The 19,564-nt window shown below is 38.0% G+C and overlaps 1 protein-coding gene across 1 annotated transcript in view; it reads right to left on the bottom strand.

Moving 5' to 3' along the window:
- Positions 1-19,564, bottom strand: part of UBR3 (ubiquitin protein ligase E3 component n-recognin 3) — a 1,090,259-nt gene that overhangs the window by 708,181 nt on the left and 362,514 nt on the right. Inside the window, 3 exon segments of the mRNA XM_053698420.1 lie at positions 2,933-2,985; positions 3,063-3,191; positions 3,421-3,510. Of these exon segments, the coding sequence (XP_053554395.1) occupies positions 2,933-2,985; positions 3,063-3,191; positions 3,421-3,510 (272 nt within the window).

Raw genomic sequence — 19,564 nt, 5'->3', positions numbered from 1 at the left:
GTAAAGGATGACTTTGTTGAGTCACCATATCTAAGGAAAGAAAAGCTCCTTTACCTCCAGCCACAGTAGAAATGATAGCATATAGACAAGTACCAAATAAAATCTTTCCTTGAAAAGAAAGAGATAATTGTTTAGACTTAGACAACATATCAGCCGACGAAAATTAGAGTCACAAAGTTCTTCTTGTCAAGACAGTCTTTTAGCTGGTTTTAACAAATAACCCGCTTGAAGGAAAGCCTTTGTATGGAGAAATTCTACATTTTCTATCAATGGGGTCTTTAAAAGCTGTACTATCTCAACCGCGGTACTTAAGTACCCCCAACAGTCCTGGTTTTCATTATAGCTGGACTAGAGCACAGGTTAAATAATCATCTGATGGATGAGAGCAGGTTGGTTACTGATCAGCTGATTAGTTCACCTGTGCACTGGTTCAGCTATAATGAAAACCAGGCCTGTTGGAGGTACTTGAGGACAGCGGTTTGGAAAGACTGCTCTAGGAGGATAGTAGTACATATTGCTAAGATAGAAATGGCTCCATCTACCTTTGGAATTGTTTCTCAAAGTTCCACACTAGTAGCAGGTAAAGGAAACCTTTTCAAATGCATAAGTTGGTTGAAATGTTAGACTAGGTTTCAATCAATCTTTGGTAATAATCTCAGTTGTCGCCTCAGGACCCGTCTCAACTAAAAATCTGGAGCAACCCAATTCTTTACCTTCCTCCTGTGAGGCAAAAATAAGACTAGCATACCAGTGAGTTAAGAGGGATGAAGTGCTAGGAGTTGAATCCCATTAACATAGGGTCATGGACTCTTACCACCTTGAATGGAACAAAAGATCTTAAAGTATTAAATCTACAAAGGAGATATAATTGTCAAATAACTTTTAATGGAAATCATGCAGGAATCTAATTGTTAGTGTTCTGATTCCATAATAAACTGTACACTTAGCAGTAACAACGGTCATGTGTGATCACAATAAATTTAGAAGAAAAAAATAATGCTCATATGATTAATTTCTTTCATGATGGTAAGGAGTCCATGAGACATAACATGTAGGAAATTACACATCAGTACACTAGGAGAAGGCAAAAATACCCCTACAGACCAGAGCTATAGATCCCTTCCACTTACCCTGAATCCTCAGTCATACATATTGCCCAGAAGATGGACAAAACAGAAAAGCAGGAAGGACAGAGTGGGGCAAATGAAGTGCAAAACAAGTACTGCCACCAACAGTTCAAAATCAAGGGCTCATGGACTTTTACCATCATGAAATAAATTAATTTATCATCAGATGGTGAGAGGCCATAAGACATCACATGTGGGAATCTATTCCCAAAAAGTGAAGTCAACAAGGCCACCATGTAATTTTGGTGGGGGGGGGGGGCGGCAAACAGATAAAGATAGTGAAAAAAGCATGCAAAGAGAAACAATAAGCTGTTTAACAAATCTGATCCAAAGAAGCCTTATTATAAAAGGCCCAAGGCACTTGGATAAAACCTTCCCCATAATCTGATAAATAAATATTTAAAAAAGGTGTCTTAAGCCAAGTGGCTAAGAAACAGCAGTAACTTTCTGACACTTGAGAGGTCCAGAAATTAACAGAGAAAAAGGAAAGCCTAAAAAACTTTACAGCATCCAGAAAAATAAGAGAATTCACCTCCTTAAATTATTAGAAGCTAAACATTAAAAAGAAAGGGGATGACAGGATGATACTGAAATACAAGCTTCCAGGGAACAACTGAAGGTCTAAATCATGCAAAAGGTTCAAAAGGAGCCTGAAGAACGTTTAAAATCAGATTAAGATTCCACAAAGTAGAAAATGGATTAATGACTTGTTTTTAATATGAATCAAGGCTTGAACAAAGTTCTGCACATCAGGAAGGACAGAAGGCCTGTGATATAAAACCTATAAGGCCCTGAAAAGAATAAGCAAATTCTCCAGACCGCCCTGAAAAAAACTGTATCACTCTAGGAATTTGAAAGGAATTCTACCAGTACCCCTTCATCGCACATTAGGATAGAAAGGTTTTCCAAACCTTGTGATATATACACCTGGTAACAAGCTTTTTAAATCCAAGAAATAATAAACAGATCAGACATCTCTCCTTGAGCATGCACTAGGTGTTCAATCACAATGCCATTAAACTAAGAACTTCAAAATCCTGATAAAAGAAAGATAATTTTAAGCACCAGCAGAGAGAAAGTAAGTAAACGCTGTTTTTTAATCAAAAGGTAGTGTATGCACATGATGCCAAAAACCTCAAAAGGAAAGGCAGATAATTCCACATTTTATCTGTGGAGAGCTGAGGATCACACAAGTAGCAGCACAATGTAGACCAGAGGACTGCCAGATAAATCTGAATTTCACCTAGGAGGCCTGCAACATTTCCACACTGGGAAAAGATGTTCACTGCCTGGGTGAAAACTCCTCTGTCCTTTATAAGAACCCCTATCAATGACAAATAGATCAGCACTTCAAAATTCCCTCAGGCAAAAAAATGACTGAATTCATGGTAAATCTGAGGCATTTATAGTTTTGGTATGTTGAGGTGTTTTTGCTTCTACCTAGTTGACTGGAGGGCAATTTCCCCACACGTGATGTCTCAAACTCATCATCTGATGAAATAAATAACAGCATGTTCTATACCAGTGATGGCGAACCTTGGCACTCCAGATGTTCAGAACTACAATTCCCATGATGCTTAGGCATTCTGCAGTCCAGTTAAGCATCAAGGGAAATGTACTTCTGAAACATTTGGAGTGCCAACGTTCGCCATCACTGTTCTATACCATTTAATTATTCCAAGTGGACACTGAACATGTCCACATATACTGGATATAAATTGTAAACATAGAATATGTAAAATTTCAGGCATTAATAAGAATTACCAGTTTGATAAAAATATATTCTTACTATCCTTAGTTCTTACCTTTCGAATACTGAGGAAATAAAATAATCTGGATCTAGTCTTGAAGCACACACCTAAAGAAAAGAAAATGTTAAGACAACGCAATGCACCATACTCATTGTGCCATATAAAGCTATGTCATAACACTTACCTGTAACAGGTATATATCTGGATCGATCATGGAATTACAAAAATGTGACTGCACATATGTCATAGCTTGTCCCTTAATTTGTAGACCATTTCGGACCCACATGTTGCTATGTATTTCAGATAAAGTTGCCTGGAACACAGTAAATCAAAAACTTAGATACCACCAACTATACCAGGTAATATACTAAACATTTAAACATATTAAAATCATTGTTTTTAAAAACAAATATTCACAGAAGGACTATAGCTTAAAAGATTATTGATACAACCATGATAACTGGAGGAAGACTTGTTTCTAAGTACTAAGAAAACACAGATTCCTGTTTATTATTCATAAAAAAAACGGCAATCGTATGTACCTGGATTAAGAGTGGGTGAACCATAAGTTTCATCAACATTTCCTGGTCAGGCAAAATAGAATCTAAATCAATTTCTTGGCATTTCACAGCCTGCAGATGACAAAAGAAGGAAATCATTCATTTTAATTTTCTGGAGATTGGACAGAATAAATACTGTGCAAGTAATACAGATAAAGTCTGCATAAATTTAATAAAATCAGAAAAACCAACAATGACATAATAGAAGCTACGGACAATTTGTAAATAGAAAACATGGTACGGGACCATACATACAGGCAAACACTGCATTTGTCTTTGTAAACCGAGTGATTGATCAATACTTTTTCTTTCATGTAATTGGCAAGAGTCCATGAGCTAGTGATGTATGGGATATACAATCCTACCAGGAGGGGCAAAGTTTCCCAAACCTCAAAATGCCTATAAATACACCCCTCAACACACCCACAAATCAGTTTAACGAATAGCCAAGAAGTGGGGTGATAAGAAAAAAGTGCGAAAGCATAAAAATAAGGAATTGGAATAATTGTGCTTTATACAAAAAAAATCATAACCACCACAAAAAAGGGAGGGCCTCATGGACTCTTGCTAATATGAAAGAAATGAATTTATCAGGTAAGTTCTTACATAAAACATAATTTATGTAAGAACTTACCTGATAAATTCATTTCTTTCATATTAGCAAGAGTCCATGAGCTAGTGACGTATGGGATATACATTCCTACCAGGAGGGGCAAAGTTTCCCAAACCTCAAAATGCCTATAAATACACCCCTCACCACACCCACAATTCAGTTTAACGAATAGCCAAGAAGTGGGGTGATAAAAAAGTGCGAAAGCATATAAAATAAGGAATTGGAATAATTGTGCTTTATACAAAAATCATAACCACCACAAAAAAAGGGCGGGCCTCATGGACTCTTGCTAATATGAAAGAAATGAATTTATCAGGTAAGTTCTTACATAAATTATGTTTTCTTTCATGTAATTAGCAAGAGTCCATGAGCTAGTGACGTATGGGATAATGATTACCCAAGATGTGGGTCTTTCCACACAAGAGTCACTAGAGAGGGAGGGATAAAATAAAGACAGCCAATTCCTGCTGAAAATAATCCACACCCAAAATAAAGTTTAATGAAAAACATAAGCAGAAGATTCAGACTGAAACCGCTGCCTGAAGTACTTTTCTACCAAAAACTGCTTCAGAAGAAGAAAATACATCAAAATGGTAGAATTTAGTAAAAGTATGCAAAGAGGACCAAGTTGCTGCTTTGCAAATCTGATCAACCGAAGCTTCATTCCTAAACGCCCAGGAAGTAGAAACTGACCTGGTAGAATGAGCTGTAATCCTCTGAGGCGGAGTTTTACCCGACTCAACATAGGCAAGATGAATTAAAGATTTCAACCAAGATGCCAAAGAAATAGCAGAAGCTTTCTGGCCTTTTCTAGAACCGGAAAAGATAACAAATAGACTAGAAGTCTTTCGGAAAGATTTAGTAGCTTCAACATAATATTTCAAAGCTCTAACAACATCCAAAGAATGCAATGATTTCTCCTTAGAATTCTTAGGATTAGGACATAATGAAGGAACCACAATTTCTCTACTAATGTTGTTGGAATTCACAACTTTAGGTAAAAATTCAAAAGAAGTTCGCAACACCGCCTTATCCTGATGAAAAATCAGAAAAGGAGACTCACAAGAAAGAGCAGATAATTCAGAAACTCTTCTGGCAGAAGAGATGGCCAAAAGGAACAAAACTTTCCAAGAAAGTAATTTAATGTCCAATGAATGCATAGGTTCAAAGGGAGGAGCTTGAAGAGCTCCCAGAACCAAATTCAAACTCCAAGGAGGAGAAATAGACTTAATGACAGGTTTTATACGAACCAAAGCTTGTACAAAACAATGAATATCAGGAAGAATAGCAATCTTTCTGTGGAAAAGAACAGAAAGAGCAGAGATTTGTCCTTTCAAGGAACTTGCAGACAAACCCTTATCTAAACCATCCTGAAGAAACTGTAAAATTCTCGGTATTCTAAAAGAATGCCAAGAAAAATGATGAGAAAGACACCAAGAAATATAAGTCTTCCAGACTCTATAATATATCTCTCTAGATACAGATTTACGAGCCTGTAACATAGTATTAATCACAGAGTCAGAGAAACCTCTTTGACCAAGAATCAAGCGTTCAATCTCCATACCTTTAAATTTAAGGATTTCAGATCCTGATGGAAAAAAGGACCTTGTGACAGAAGGTCTGGTCTTAACGGAAGAGTCCACGGTTGGCAAGAGGCCATCCGGACAAGATCCGCATACCAAAACCTGTGAGGCCATGCCGGAGCTACCAGCAGAACAAACTAGCATTCCTTCAGAATCTTGGAGATTACTCTTGGAAGAAGAACTAGAGGCGGAAAGATATAGGCAGGATGATACTTCCAAGGAAGTGATAATGCATCCACTGCCTCCGCCTGAGGATCCCGGGATCTGGACAGATATCTGGGAAGTTTCTTGTTTAGATGAGACGCCATCAGATCTATTTCTGGAAGTTCCCACCTTTGAACAATCTGAAGAAATACCTCTGGGTGAAGAGACCATTCGCCCGGATGCAACGTTTGGCGACTGAGATAATCCGCTTCCCAATTGTCTACACCTGGGATATGAACCGCAGAGATTAGACAGGAGCTGGATTCCGCCCAAACCAAAATTCGAGATACTTCTTTCATAGCCAGAGGACTGTGAGTCCCTCCTTGATGATTGATGTATGCCACAGTTGTGACATTGTCTGAAAACAAATGAATGATTATCTCTTCAGAAGAGGCCAAAACTGAAGAGCTCTGAAAATTGCACGGAGTTCCAAAATATTGATCGGTAATCTCACCTCCTGAGATTCCCAAACTCCTTGTGCCGTCAGAGATCCCCACACAGCTCCCCAACCTGTGAGACTTGCATCTGTTGAAATTACAGTCCAGGTCGGAAGCACAAAAGAAGCCCCCTGAATTAAACGATGGTGATCTGTCCACCACGTTAGAGAGTGTCGAACAATCGGTTTTAAAGATATTAATTGAGATATCTTTGTGTAATCCTTGCACCATTGATTCAGCATACAGAGCTGAAGAGGTCGCATGTTAAAACGAGCAAAGGGGACCTTTTCCGATGCAGCAGTCATAAGACCTAGAATTTCCATGCATAAGGCTACCGAAGGGAATGATTGTGACTGAAGGTTTCGACAAGCTGAAATCAATTTTAGACGTCTCTTGTCTGTTAAAGACAGAGTCATGGACACTGAATCTATCTAGAAAGGTTACCCTTGTCTGAGGAATCAATGAACTTTTTGGTAAATTGATCCTCCAACCATGATCTTGAAGAAACAACACAAGTCGATTCGTATGAGATTCTGCTAAATGTAAAGACTGAGCAAGTACCAAGATATCGTCCAAATAAGGAAATACCACAATACACTGTTCTCTGATTACAGACAGAAGAGCACCGAGAACCTTTGTAAAAATTCTTGGAGCTGTAGCTAGGCCGAACGGTAGAGCCACAAACTGGTAATGCTTGTCCAGAAAAGAGAATCTCAGGAACTGATAATGATCTGGATGAATCGGAATATGCAGATATGCATCCTGTAAATCTATTGTGGACATATAATTCCCTTGCTGAACAAAAGGCAAGATAGTCCTTACAGTTACCATTTTGAACGTTGGTATCCTTACATAACGATTCAATATTTTTAGATCCAGAACTGGTCTGAAGGAATTCTCCTTCTTTGGTACAATGAAGAGATTTGAATAAAACCCCATCCCCTGTTCCGGAACTGGCATAATTACTCCAGCCAACTCTAGATCTGAAACACAATTCAGAAATGCTTGAGCTTTCACTGGATTTACTGGGACACGGGAAAGAAAAAATCTCTTTGCAGGAGGTCTCATCTTGAAACCAATTCTGTACCCTTCTGAAACAATGTTCTGAATCCAAAGATTGTGAACAGAATTGATCCAAATTTCTTTGAAAAAACGTAACCTGCCCCCTACCAGCTGAGCTGGAATGAGGGCCGCACCTTCATGTGGACTTAGAAGCAGGCTTTGCCTTTCTAGCAGGCTTGGATTTATTCCGGACTGGAGATGGTTTCCAAACTGAAACTGCTCCTGAGGATGAAGGATCAGGCTTTTGTTCTTTGTTGAAACGAAAGGAACGAAAACGATTATTAGCCCTGTTTTTACCTTTAGATTTTTTATCCTGTGGTAAAAAAGTTCCTTTCCCACCAGTAACAGTTGAGATAATAGAATCCAACTGAGAACCAAATAATTTGTTACCCTGGAAAGAAATGGAAAGTAGAGTTGATTTAGAAGCCATATCAGCATTCCAAGTCTTAAGCCATAAAGCTCTTCTAGCTAAAATAGCTAGAGACATAAACCTGACATCAACTCTGATAATATCAAAAATGGCATCACAGATAAAATTATTAGCATGCTGAAGAAGAATAATAATATCATGAGAATCATGATTTGTTACTTGTTGCGCTAAAGTTTCCAACCAAAAAGTTGAAGCTGCAGCAACATCAGCCAATGATATAGCAGGTCTAAGAAGATTACCTGAACACAGATAAGCTTTTCTTAGAAAGGATTCAATTTTCCTATCTAAAGGATCTTTAAACGAAGTACCATCCGACGTAGGAATGGTAGTACGTTTAGCAAGGGTAGAAATAGCCCCATCAACTTTAGGGATTTTGTCCCAAAATTCTAACCTGTCAGACGGTACAGGATATAATTGCTTAAAACGTTTAGAAGGAGTAAATGAATTAGCCAATTTATCCCATTCTTTGGAAATTACTGCAGAAATAGCATTAGGAACAGGAAAAACTTCTGGAATAACCACAGGAGATTTAAATACCTTATCTAAACGTTTAGAATTAGTATCAAGAGGACCAGAATCCTCTATTTCTAAAGCAATTAGTACTTCTTTAAGTAAAGAACGAATAAATTCCATTTTAAATAAATATGAAGATTTATCAGCATCAATCTCTGAAACAGAATCCTCTGAACCAGAAGAATCATCAGAATCAGAATGATGATGTTCATTTAAAAATTCATCTGTAGGGAGAGAAGTTTTAAAAGATTTTTTACGTTTACTAGAAGGAGAAATAACAGACATAGCCTTCTTGATGGATTCAGAAACAAAATCTCTTATATTATCAGGAACATTCTGCACCTTAGAAGTTGAAGGAACTGCAACAGACAATGGTACTTTACTAAAGGAAATATTATCTGCATTAACAAGTTTGTCATGACAATTAATACAAACAACAGCCGGAGAAATAGCTACCAAAAGTTTACAGCAGATACACTTAGCTTTGGTAGATCCAGCACTAGACAGCGATTTTCCTGTAGTATCTTCTGACTCAGATGCAACGTGAGACATCTTGCAATATGTAAGAGAAAAAACAACATATAAAGCAAAATTGATCAAATTCCTTAAATGACAGTTTCAGGAAATGGAAAAAATGCCAAAGAACAAGCTTCTAGCAACCAGAAGCAATGAAAAATGAGACTTAAATAATGTGGAAACAAAAGCGACGCCCATATTTTTTAGCGCCAAATAAGACGCCCACATTATTTGGCGCCTAAATGCTTTTGGCGCCAAAAATGACGCCACATCCGGAACGCCGACATTTTTGGCGCAAAATAACATAAAAAAATGACGCAACTTCCGGCGACACGTATGACGCCGGAAACGGAAAAAGAATTTTTGCGCCAAAAAAGTCCGCGCCAAGAATGACGCAATAAAATGAAGCATTTTCAGCCCCCGCGAGCCTAACAGCCCACAGGGAAAAAGAGTCAAATTTTTTAAGGTAAGAAAAAATGATTAAATCAAATGCATTATCCCAAATATGAAACTGACTGTCTGAAAAATAAGGAAAGTTGAACATTCTGAGTCAAGGCAAATAAATGTTTGAATACATATATTTAGAACTTTATAAACAAAGTGCCCAACCATAGCTTAGAGTGTCACAGAAAATAAGATTTACTTACCCCAGGACACTCATCTACATGTTTGTAGAAAGCCAAACCAGTACTGAAACGAGAATCAGCAGAGGTAAAGGTATATATAAGAGTATATCGTCGATCTGAAAAGGGAGGTAAGAGATGAATCTCTACGACCGATAACAGAGAACCTATGAAATAGACCCCATAGAAGGAGATCACTGCATTCAAATAGGCAATACTCTCCTCACATCCCTCTGACATTCACTGCACGCTGAGAGGAAAACCGGGCTCCAACTTGCTGCGGAGCGCATATCAACGTAGAATCTAGCACAAACTTACTTCACCACCTCCATCGGAGGCAAAGTTTGTAAAACTGAATTGTGGGTGTGGTGAGGGGTGTATTTATAGGCATTTTGAGGTTTGGGAAACTTTGCCCCTCCTGGTAGGAATGTATATCCCATACGTCACTAGCTCATGGACTCTTGCTAATTACATGAAAGAAATTATGTTTTCTTTCATGTAATTAGCAAGAGTCCATGAGCTAGTGACGTATGGGATAATAAATACCCAAGATGTGGAACTTCCACGCAAGAGTCACTAGAGAGGGAGGGATAAAATAAAGACAGCCAATTCCGCTGAAAAAATAATCCACACCCCAAAATAAAGTTTTAATCTTATAATGAAAAAAAATGAAATTATAAGCAGAAGAATCAAACTGAAACAGCTGCCTGAAGTACTTTTCTACCAAAAACTGCTTCAGAAGAAGAAAACACATCAAAATGGTAGAATTTAGTAAAAGTATGCAAAGAAGACCAAGTTGCTGCTTTGCAAATCTGATCAACCGAAGCTTCATTCCTAAACGCCCAGGAAGTAGAAACTGACCTAGTAGAATGAGCTGTAATCCTTTGAGGCGGAGTTTTACCCGACTCGACATAAGCATGATGAATCAAAGACTTTAACCAAGACGCCAAAGAAATGGCAGATTCAGTTTTACAAACTTTGCCTCCTATGGAGGTTGTAAAGTAAGTTTGTGCTTGATTTTTATGATTTCTTCTATAAGCAGCGTTTCTAAGCATTCTTAAGCCCAATTCCTCTCAGAGTACAGTGTTTGTCAGAGGGATGTGAAGAGAGTATTGCCTATTGATTTTATGGTTTCCCTTGCGAGAAATCTTTTCAAGGGTTCTCTGTTATGGGGATTCATCTCCTACCTCCCTTTTCAGATCGACGATATACTCTTTATATACCATTACATCTGCTGATAGTTTTCAGTACTGGTTTGGCTATCTGTTATATATGGATGGGTGTCTTTCGGTAAGTATGTATCATTATTTAAGACACACTCAGTTATGGTTTGGTGCTTTATGTATTATTATAAAGTTTTAAATATATGTATTTTACTTATATTTGCCATGAGTCAGGTCTGCGCATTACCCTTTGCAGTCTGGCCGTTTCGTTATGGGAATCATGTTTTAGGAAGTTTGTCTTACCTGGCGTATAGTCTTTATCCAATTTGACCTGTTTTTTCTTTGAAAACATGCGGGCAAATTAGGTTCGCAAGGGCGCAAAATGCTGTTATTTATTGCGAATGTGCGTCTAATGACGCAAGTTTGTAATTTCCTGCGTCTTAGTTGACGCCAGGTTGTTTGGCCCGAAATTGTGTTTGTTATGACGCGGCTTGTGTCATTTCCGGATGTTTGTTGGCGCCAAAACAAATTTCAACTTCCTTTTGCATCGTGCATCATACTTGGCGCCAAAAAATGTTTAGTTTTATATTTCCCCACTTGCTATATGCTCCTTGCCTTCTTTATGCTCAAAGGGCTATACTATTTCTTTTTTTTTGTAAATTTCAGCATTTTCATTCTTTGCCATTCCTGAAACTGCTATATGTGGAAATAAGATATTTCTGTTTAAATGTTAATTTTTTTTTACATTTTACAAGATGTCACAATCTGATCCTGTCTCAGAAGCTGCTGTAGGAACCATGCTGCCTGAACACAGTTCTACCAAAGCTAAGTGAATCTGTTGTAAACTAGTGGAGATTATATCTCCAGCTGTAGTATGTAACAGTTATCATGATAAGCTTTTGCATGCAGAAAAGGTTTCGATTAGTGCTAGTACAGTATCTGTTGTTCCTTCAACATCTAAAGTACATGATATCCCTGTTGATATGAAAAATTATATTGCTGATGCGATTCAGATGGCTATGGCTGCTATACCGCCTGCAAATAAAAGTAAAAGGTCTTTCAAAACTTCTCATAATACTGATGAAATGTGTAATGACCGACATCATACTGATATATCCACCTCTGACGAGGATCTCTCTGATTCGGAAGATGCTACGTCAGACTTTGACACTGGTAAATCATCTTATCTTTTTAAGATTGAGTATATTCGTTTTTTGTTAAATGAAGTGTTGATAACTTTGGATATTGAGGAGTCTGGGCCTCTTGATAATAAATCCAGTAACGTTTAAATTCTGTCTATAAACCTCCTGTGATTACTCCTGAGGGTTTTTCTGTTCCTGATGCTATTTCTGATGTGATTGCTAAGGAATGGTCTAAGCTTGGTACTTCTTTTGTTCCTTTTTCAAAGTTTAAAAAGTTGTATCCTTTGCCAGTAGCTAAGTTAGAGTTTTGGGAAAAAGTCCCTAAGGTTGATGCGGCTATTTCTACTCTTGCTAAGCGTACTACTATTCCTATGGAAAATAGTACCTCTTTTAACAATCCTTTAGATAGGAAAATTGAATCTTATCTAAGGAAAGCTTATTTATATTCTGGCTATATTCTCAGACCTGCCATTTCTATGGCTGATGTTGCGGCTGCATCAACTTTTTGCTTGGATAGCTTAGCACATGGGGAAAAAAAGATTCTGATTTGAATAGCATTGTTCGTTTGCTTCAACATGCTAATCATTTTATCTGTGATGCTATTTTTTATGATATCAAGATTGATGTTAAAGGGACAGTCTACACAATAATTTTCATAATTTAAAAAGATAGATAATCCCTTTATTACCCGTTCCCCAGTCTTGCATTCCCAACACAGTTATATTAATCTATGTTTTACCTCTGTGATTACCTTGCATCTAAGCCTCTGCAGACTGCCCCCTTATCTCAGTGCTTTTGACAGACATGCAGTTTAGCCAATCAGTGCAGACTCCTAATAACTCCACAAGTGTGAGCACAATGTTATCTATATGACACACATGAACTAGTACTGTCTAACTGTGAAGAACTTTCAAAATGCTCTGAGCTAGGAGGTGGTTTTCAACGGTTTAGAAATCAGTTTGAGCCTTCCTAGGTTTAGCTTTTGAAAAATACCACTAAAGGAACAAAGCAAATGTAATGATAAAAGTCATTTGGAAAGTTGTTGAAAATGTCATGCCCTATCTGAATCATGGAATCTAAATCTAGGTTACTCTCTCTTTCATTCCAGGGTAATTTGTTTGGTTCCCAGTTGGATTCTATCATTTCCACTATTACTGGGGGAAGGGAGTTTTTTTGCCCCAAGATAAAAAGTCTAAGGATAAATCTTCTAATCGGTTTCGTTCTTTTCTTCAGAATAAAGAACAGAAAACCAATCCTTCCCCTAAGGACTCTGGCTCCAATTGGAAGCCATCTTCAAGTTGGAATAAATCCAAGCCTTATAAGAAACAAAAGCCAGCCCCCAAGACTGCATGAAGGTGCGGCTCTCAATCCAGTTCTGCTGGTGAGGGGCAGATTTAAATTATTTCAAGACGTTTGGGCAGGTTCCATTCAGAATCATTGGATTCAGAATTTTGTCTCTCAGGGGTATTGAATAGGTTTCAGAATAAGACCTCCTGTGAGAAGATTTTTTTCTCTCACACATTCCAGCAAATCCTGTGAAAGCTCAGGCCTTTCTGAAGTAGGTTTCAGATCTAGAGCTTTCAGGGGTAATTGTACCAGTTCCACTTCTGGAACAGGGTCTGGATTTTTATTCAAATCTATTCATTGTCGCTACGAAGAGAAATTCTTTCAGACCAGTTCTGGATCTGAAGTTTTTGAATCAATTTGTAAGGGTCCCAACTTTCAAGATGGTGACTATAAGGACTATTCTGCCTTTTGTTCAGCAAGGTCATTACATGTCCTCAATAGGATGCGTATATTCACATTCAGATTCATCCAGACCACTATCGGTTTCTAAGATTCTCTTTTCTAGACAAGCATTACCAATTTGTTACTCTTCCGTTTGGCCTAGCAACAGCTCCAAGAATCTTTTTGAAGGTTCTCGGTGCCCTTCTATCTGTAATCAGAGAGCAGGGTATAGTGGTGTTTCCTTATTTGGATGATATCTTGGTACTGGCTCAATCTTTTCATTTAGCAGAATCTCACACGAAACTAGTGTTGTTTCTTCAAAAACATGGTTGAAGGATCAATTTACCAAAGAGTTTCTTGATTCCTCAGAAAAGGGTCACCTTTTTAAGTTTCCAGTCCATGACTGACGAATAAAATTGGTTTCTGCCTGTCGAAACCTTCAGTCTCGATCATTCCCTTCAGTGGCTATGTGCATAGAAGTTTTGAGTCTCATGACTGTAGCATCGGGCGCGATCCCCTTCGCTCATTTTCATATGAGACCTCTGCAGCTTTGCATGCTGAATCAATGGTGCAGGGATTATACTCGGGATATCACAAGTGATATACTTAAATCCCAACATTCAACTCTCTCTGTCCTGGTGGTTGGACCATCGGATTATTCAAGGGGCATCTATTGTTTGTCCTTCCTGGACTGTGATAACAGATGCAAGTCTCACAGGTTGGGGAGCTGTCTGGGAGTCTCTGACAGCACAAGGAGTTTGGAATCCTCAAGAGGCGAGGTAACCAATCAATATTTTAGAACTCTGTGCTATTTTCAGGGTTCTTCAGGCTTGGCCTCTATTACAGAGAGAATCATTCATTTGTTTTCAGACAGACAATATGTGGCCTATGTCAATCATCAGGGACTCGCAGTCCTTTAGGGATGAAAGAAGTATCTTGGATACTTTCCTAGGCGGAATCCAACTCCTGTCTAATTTCTGCGATACACATCCCAGGTGTAGACAATTGGGAAGCAGATTATCTCAGTCGTCAGTCTTTACATCCAGGGGAGTGGTCTCTCGATTCAAATGTATTTTGTCAGCTTGTACAGATGTGGGGTCTTCTCGAAATAGATCTGATGGCTTCCCATCTAAACAAGAAGCTTCCCAGGTACCTTTCCAGGTCCAGGGATTCTCAGGCAGAGATGGTGGATGCATTAGCAGTCCCTTATATTTTTCCGTCTCTAGTTCTTCCAAGGGTGATCTCCAAGATCATAATGGAACAATTGCATGTGTTTCTAATAGCACCAGCATGGCCTCAAAGGTTTTGGTATGCGGATTTTGTCCGGATGTCCAGTTGACAACCTTGGTCACTTCCTTTAAGGCCAGACCTTCTGTCTCAAGGGCCGTTTTTCCATCAGGATCTCAAATCGCTAAAGTTGAAGGTATGGGAATTGAACGCTTAGTGCTTAGTCATACAGGTTTCTCTGACTCAGTGATTAATACTATGCTACAGGCTCGTAAGTCTGTTTCAAGGAAGATTTATTATTGGGTTTGGAAAACCTATATTTCATGGTGTTCTCGTAAATTCTCTTGGCATTCTTTTAGGATTCCTAGAAAATTACAGTTTCTGCAGGATGGTTTGGATAAATGTTTGTCTGCAAGTACCTTAAAGGGACAAATCTCTGCTCTTTCTGTTTTATTTCATAGAAAGATAGCTAAACTTCCTGATATTCACCGTTTTGTTCAGGATTTGGTTCATATCAAGCCTGTTATTAAATCAATATATCCTCCTTGGAGTCTTAATTTGGTTTTAAAGGCTTTGCAGGCTCCTCCTTTTGAACCTGTGCATTCTTTGGATATTAAACTACTTTCTTGGAAAGTGTTGTTTCTTTTGGCTATCTTTTCAGCTAGAAGAGTTTCTGAATTGTGTGCTCTCTCGTCAGTCTCCTTTTCTGATTTTCCATCAGGATAAGGCTGTTTTTTGCGGACTTCGTTTAAACTCCTTCCTAAGGTTGTGAATTCTAACAACATTAGTAGGGAAATTGTTGTTCCTTCCTTGTGTCATAATCCTAAAAATACTCTTGAAAGATCTTTTACATTCTTTGGATGTTGTAAGAGCTTTGAAATATTATGTCAAAGCTACTAAAGATTTCAGAAAGACTTCAAGTCTATTTGTAATTTTTTTCTGGTCCTAGGAAAGGTCAGAAAGCGTCTGACATTTCTTTGGCATCTTGGTTATAGCTTTTAATTCACAAGGCTTATTTGGAGGTGGGACAGTCTCTGCCTCAGTGAATTACAGCTCATCCTACTAGATCAGGTACTACTTCTTGGGCTTTTAAGAATGAAGCTTCGGTTGATCAGATTTGCAAAGCAGCAACTTGGTCTTCTTTGCATACATTTACTAGATTTTACCATTTTGATGTATTTGCTGCTTCTGAAGCAGTCTTTGGTAGAAAGGTTTCAAGGAAGATTTATTATCGGATTTGGAAAACCTACATTTTATGGTGTTTTTCTCGTAAATTCTCTTGGCATTCTTTTAGAATTCCTAGAATTTTACAGTTTCTTCAGGATGGTTTAGATAAAGGTTTGTCTGCAAGTACTTTGAAGGGACAAATCTCTGCTCTTTCTGTTTTATTTCGTAGAAAGATTGCTAAGCTTCCTGATATTCACTGTTTTGTTCAGGCTTTGGTTCGTATCAAGCCTGTTACTAAATCAATCTCTCCTCCTTGGAGACTTAATTTGATTTTGAAGGCTTTGCAGGCTCCTCCTTTTGAGCCTATAAATTCTTTGGATATTAAACTACTTTCTTGGAAAGTGTTGTTTCTTTTGGCTATCTCTTCAGCTAGAATAGTCTCTGAATTGTCTGGTCTCTCTTGTGAGTCTCTCTTTCTGATTTTCCATCAGGATAAAGCTGTTTTGCGGACTTAGTTTAAATTTCATCCTAAGGTTGTGAATTCTAACAACATTAGTAGGGAAATTGTTGTTCCTTCCTTGTGTCCTAATTCTAAGAATACTCTTGAAAGATCTTTACACTCTTTGGCTGTTGTAAGAGCTTTGAAATATGTCGAAGCTACTAAAGATTTCAAGAAGACTTCTAGTCTTTGTTGTTTTTTTCTGGTCCTAGGAAATATCAGAAAGCCTCTGCCATTTTATTGGCATCTTAGTTAAAGCTTTTGATTCAAAAGGCTTATTTGGAGGCGGGACAGTCTCTGCCTCAATGAATTAAAGCTCATTCTACTAGATCAGTCACCACTTCTTGGGCTTTTAAGAATGAAGCTTCAGTTGATCAGATTTGCAAAGCAGCAACTTGGACTTCTTTGCATACATTTACTAAATTTTACCATTTTGATGTATTTGCTTCTGAAGCAGTCTTTGGTAGAAAAGTTCTTCAGGCAGCTGTCTGTTTGATTCTTCTGCTTATGATTTAAGTTTTTTTCTTTAAATTTACATGAACTTTTTGTGGATTTAATTTTTTCAGCGGAAATGGCTGTTTTTATTTTATCTCTCCCTCTCTAGTGACTCTTCTGTGGACTTCCACATCTTGGGTATTTCTATCCCATACGGTAAGAACTTACCTGATAAATTAATTTCTTTCATTTTGGCAAGAGTCCATGAGGCCCACCCTTTTTTGGTGGTTATGATTTTTGAATAAAAGCACAATTATTTTTCTAGTTCCTCTTTTTGTATGCTTTTTTACTCCTTATTTTATCACCCCACTACTTGGCTATTCGTTAAACTGAATTGTGGGTGTGGTGAGGGGTGTATTTATAGGCATTTTGAGGTTTGGGAAACTTTGCCCCTCCTGGTAGGATTGTATATCCCATACATCACTAGCTCATGGACTCTTGCTAATATGAAAGAAATGAATTTATCAGGTAAGTTCTTACATAAATTATGGGTTTTTTTAATCTCACCCCCTCACAAGGTTTAAAAAGCTGACTTTCCTTGCTATCAAACATACTAGTACAAATAATCTATTGGCAAATGTATCTATTTTACAAAAAAACTGTTGTTTCCTTTTTTTATTTGATCACCATATAAGTCATTTTGCCAAATGGCAAATCCCAGAGCAATACTCAGAGGGTATAAAGAAAACTAAATTTTTTGTAAAAAAAAAAAAAAAACTAATTGGAGAATTCGGTATCAAAACTTATCTAGGTGAGGCTCTAAAAATTTTCAGCAATACTGATGGCTCTAATACACATAGCAGCTTTAGCATCTACTGTTCATTTTGCATCCTCTGAGGTAAAATGTTAGAAGCCTGTTTTAAATCTTGTGTGTTTTAAGAATAGGCTGGTTAAGTATGCACATTCTCGCTTTGCCTTGTTGTCTGCGGCCGAGATGACAGGACAACTTGCTGTGAGTTTATTCTTCAATCTTAATACCATTGTTTTATATTTAAGTGGTAGCTTGGGATCTCATAGTTTGAATCCCACTTATTTAGTCAGAAGTCTATTAGATTTATTTATTTTTTTAACCTGCTTTACTAGCCATATGTGTTAATAACACTAACCGTCTTTAGTTACAGTTGCACTCTGTCTTATATTAACTGCCTAGTCGTTTAAGGTGTTGATATAGGTTATATATCACTCTTGAAAGCAGAACCATTGGAGAAAAATTGTAAGGAAGACGAATAGACCAAGGAGCTGCAAGACGAATAGACCAAGGAGCTACGAGAGCGTCAACAAACTCTGCCCAAGGATCCCTAGATCTTGCAAAGTATCCTAAATGCTAGATGTTTAACCTCTACAATCTAATTGTTGACATGTCCCAGAAGAAAAGGTTGACAACCGAGATAGTCTGTTTCCCAATTGTTCACATTTTTTAAATTAAATGTCATAAAAAAGGTGAAAAAAAATAGTTTTCTGTCCAAGATAGAATTTGAGAATAACTACTTAATCGCAAGGGAACTGCTTGTAACATCATCTGAAAGGCAGAAAAGTCTCTCTAGAACAGGAAAGTCCAGCTTTGAAGACCCTGGAAGAAAGCATGGAGAACCAATACATTTATTGGTATGGGAAATCTCTTCTTTCAGGAAAAAACACAAAAAAGATAGCAAGGAGTTCGAATGCCGCCAGGGAATGGTGATCTATTCACCATAAAATGTATATATTTTTTTTGTTACCGGATCCAAACAGATCCTTTGGAAAAGCTGATTGAAATACTTGCACCATTGGTTTAGCATGCAAAGTTGTACAGGTCTCATATGAAGCCAAACAAATGGAATGATATCTGATGCTGCACTCATCAGACCTAGCACATCCATGCAAAAGGCTACCATTGTATTGGAAATGAAATGTAGATTTGCAAAAGTTGACTGTAACCTTAATTTCTTCTGATCTGTTAATGACAGTATCACTGAAATTGAGTATATAACAACTCCCAGCAGAGAGAGACTGGATGAGGCGACACTTTGGAACATAGATTTTTCAACCAGGCTGTTGAAAAAACAACAAAACCGTGTATGAGAAATCCCTAAAGGAAAAGATGGCACCTGAATACCGATAATAATGTTCCCAGAAACTTAGAGAAAATTCTGAGTTGTAGTCAGACCAAAAGATTGAACAACAAACTGAAAAAGTTAGTCCAGAAAAAGATTATAATAATGCTTCAGATAGGACAAAAATGTCGACTAATAATAAACTGTGACTAATCACTTAGTGATTCCACAGGATATAAGCACAGACAGTACATGTGTGGTGTAAACTGTCTAATACATTTGTACCCCGACTATGATGTAGTGTAAAATCTCTATCTACTAATAGCCTGCAGGCTACGTGAGTGCCATCTGTGTGGTTGTACTTACCTGAACTGCACCCACTCCACTGTGCTTAACAAGAGCTGCAGAAATTAAGGATTCCAGGAAATACACCCCCCAATTCTCCACACCTGGGATGTGGAAAGCTGAGATCTGACATTGATTTCTCTCCGCCTACTGCAGGATGCCTCCCTGATGGTGGAAGTAGGCCACTGTTGTGATATTATCCGATAGGTATCGGATATGCTGGGTGGAACCAAGTTGAGGCCAGGCCAGAGGCACGTTGTACATAGCCCTTAAATCAAGAGTGTTGATCAGAGATATTTCCTCCTGGCACCAGGTTCCCTGGCATCTCAGAGAACCCCACACCACA

Source organism: Bombina bombina, chromosome 1 (genome assembly GCF_027579735.1).
Source record: "Bombina bombina isolate aBomBom1 chromosome 1, aBomBom1.pri, whole genome shotgun sequence".
Taxonomy (NCBI): Eukaryota; Metazoa; Chordata; class Amphibia; order Anura; family Bombinatoridae; genus Bombina; species Bombina bombina.
The sequence above is the reverse complement of the archived record's forward strand: the minus strand, read 5'-3'. Positions and strand labels throughout refer to the sequence as shown.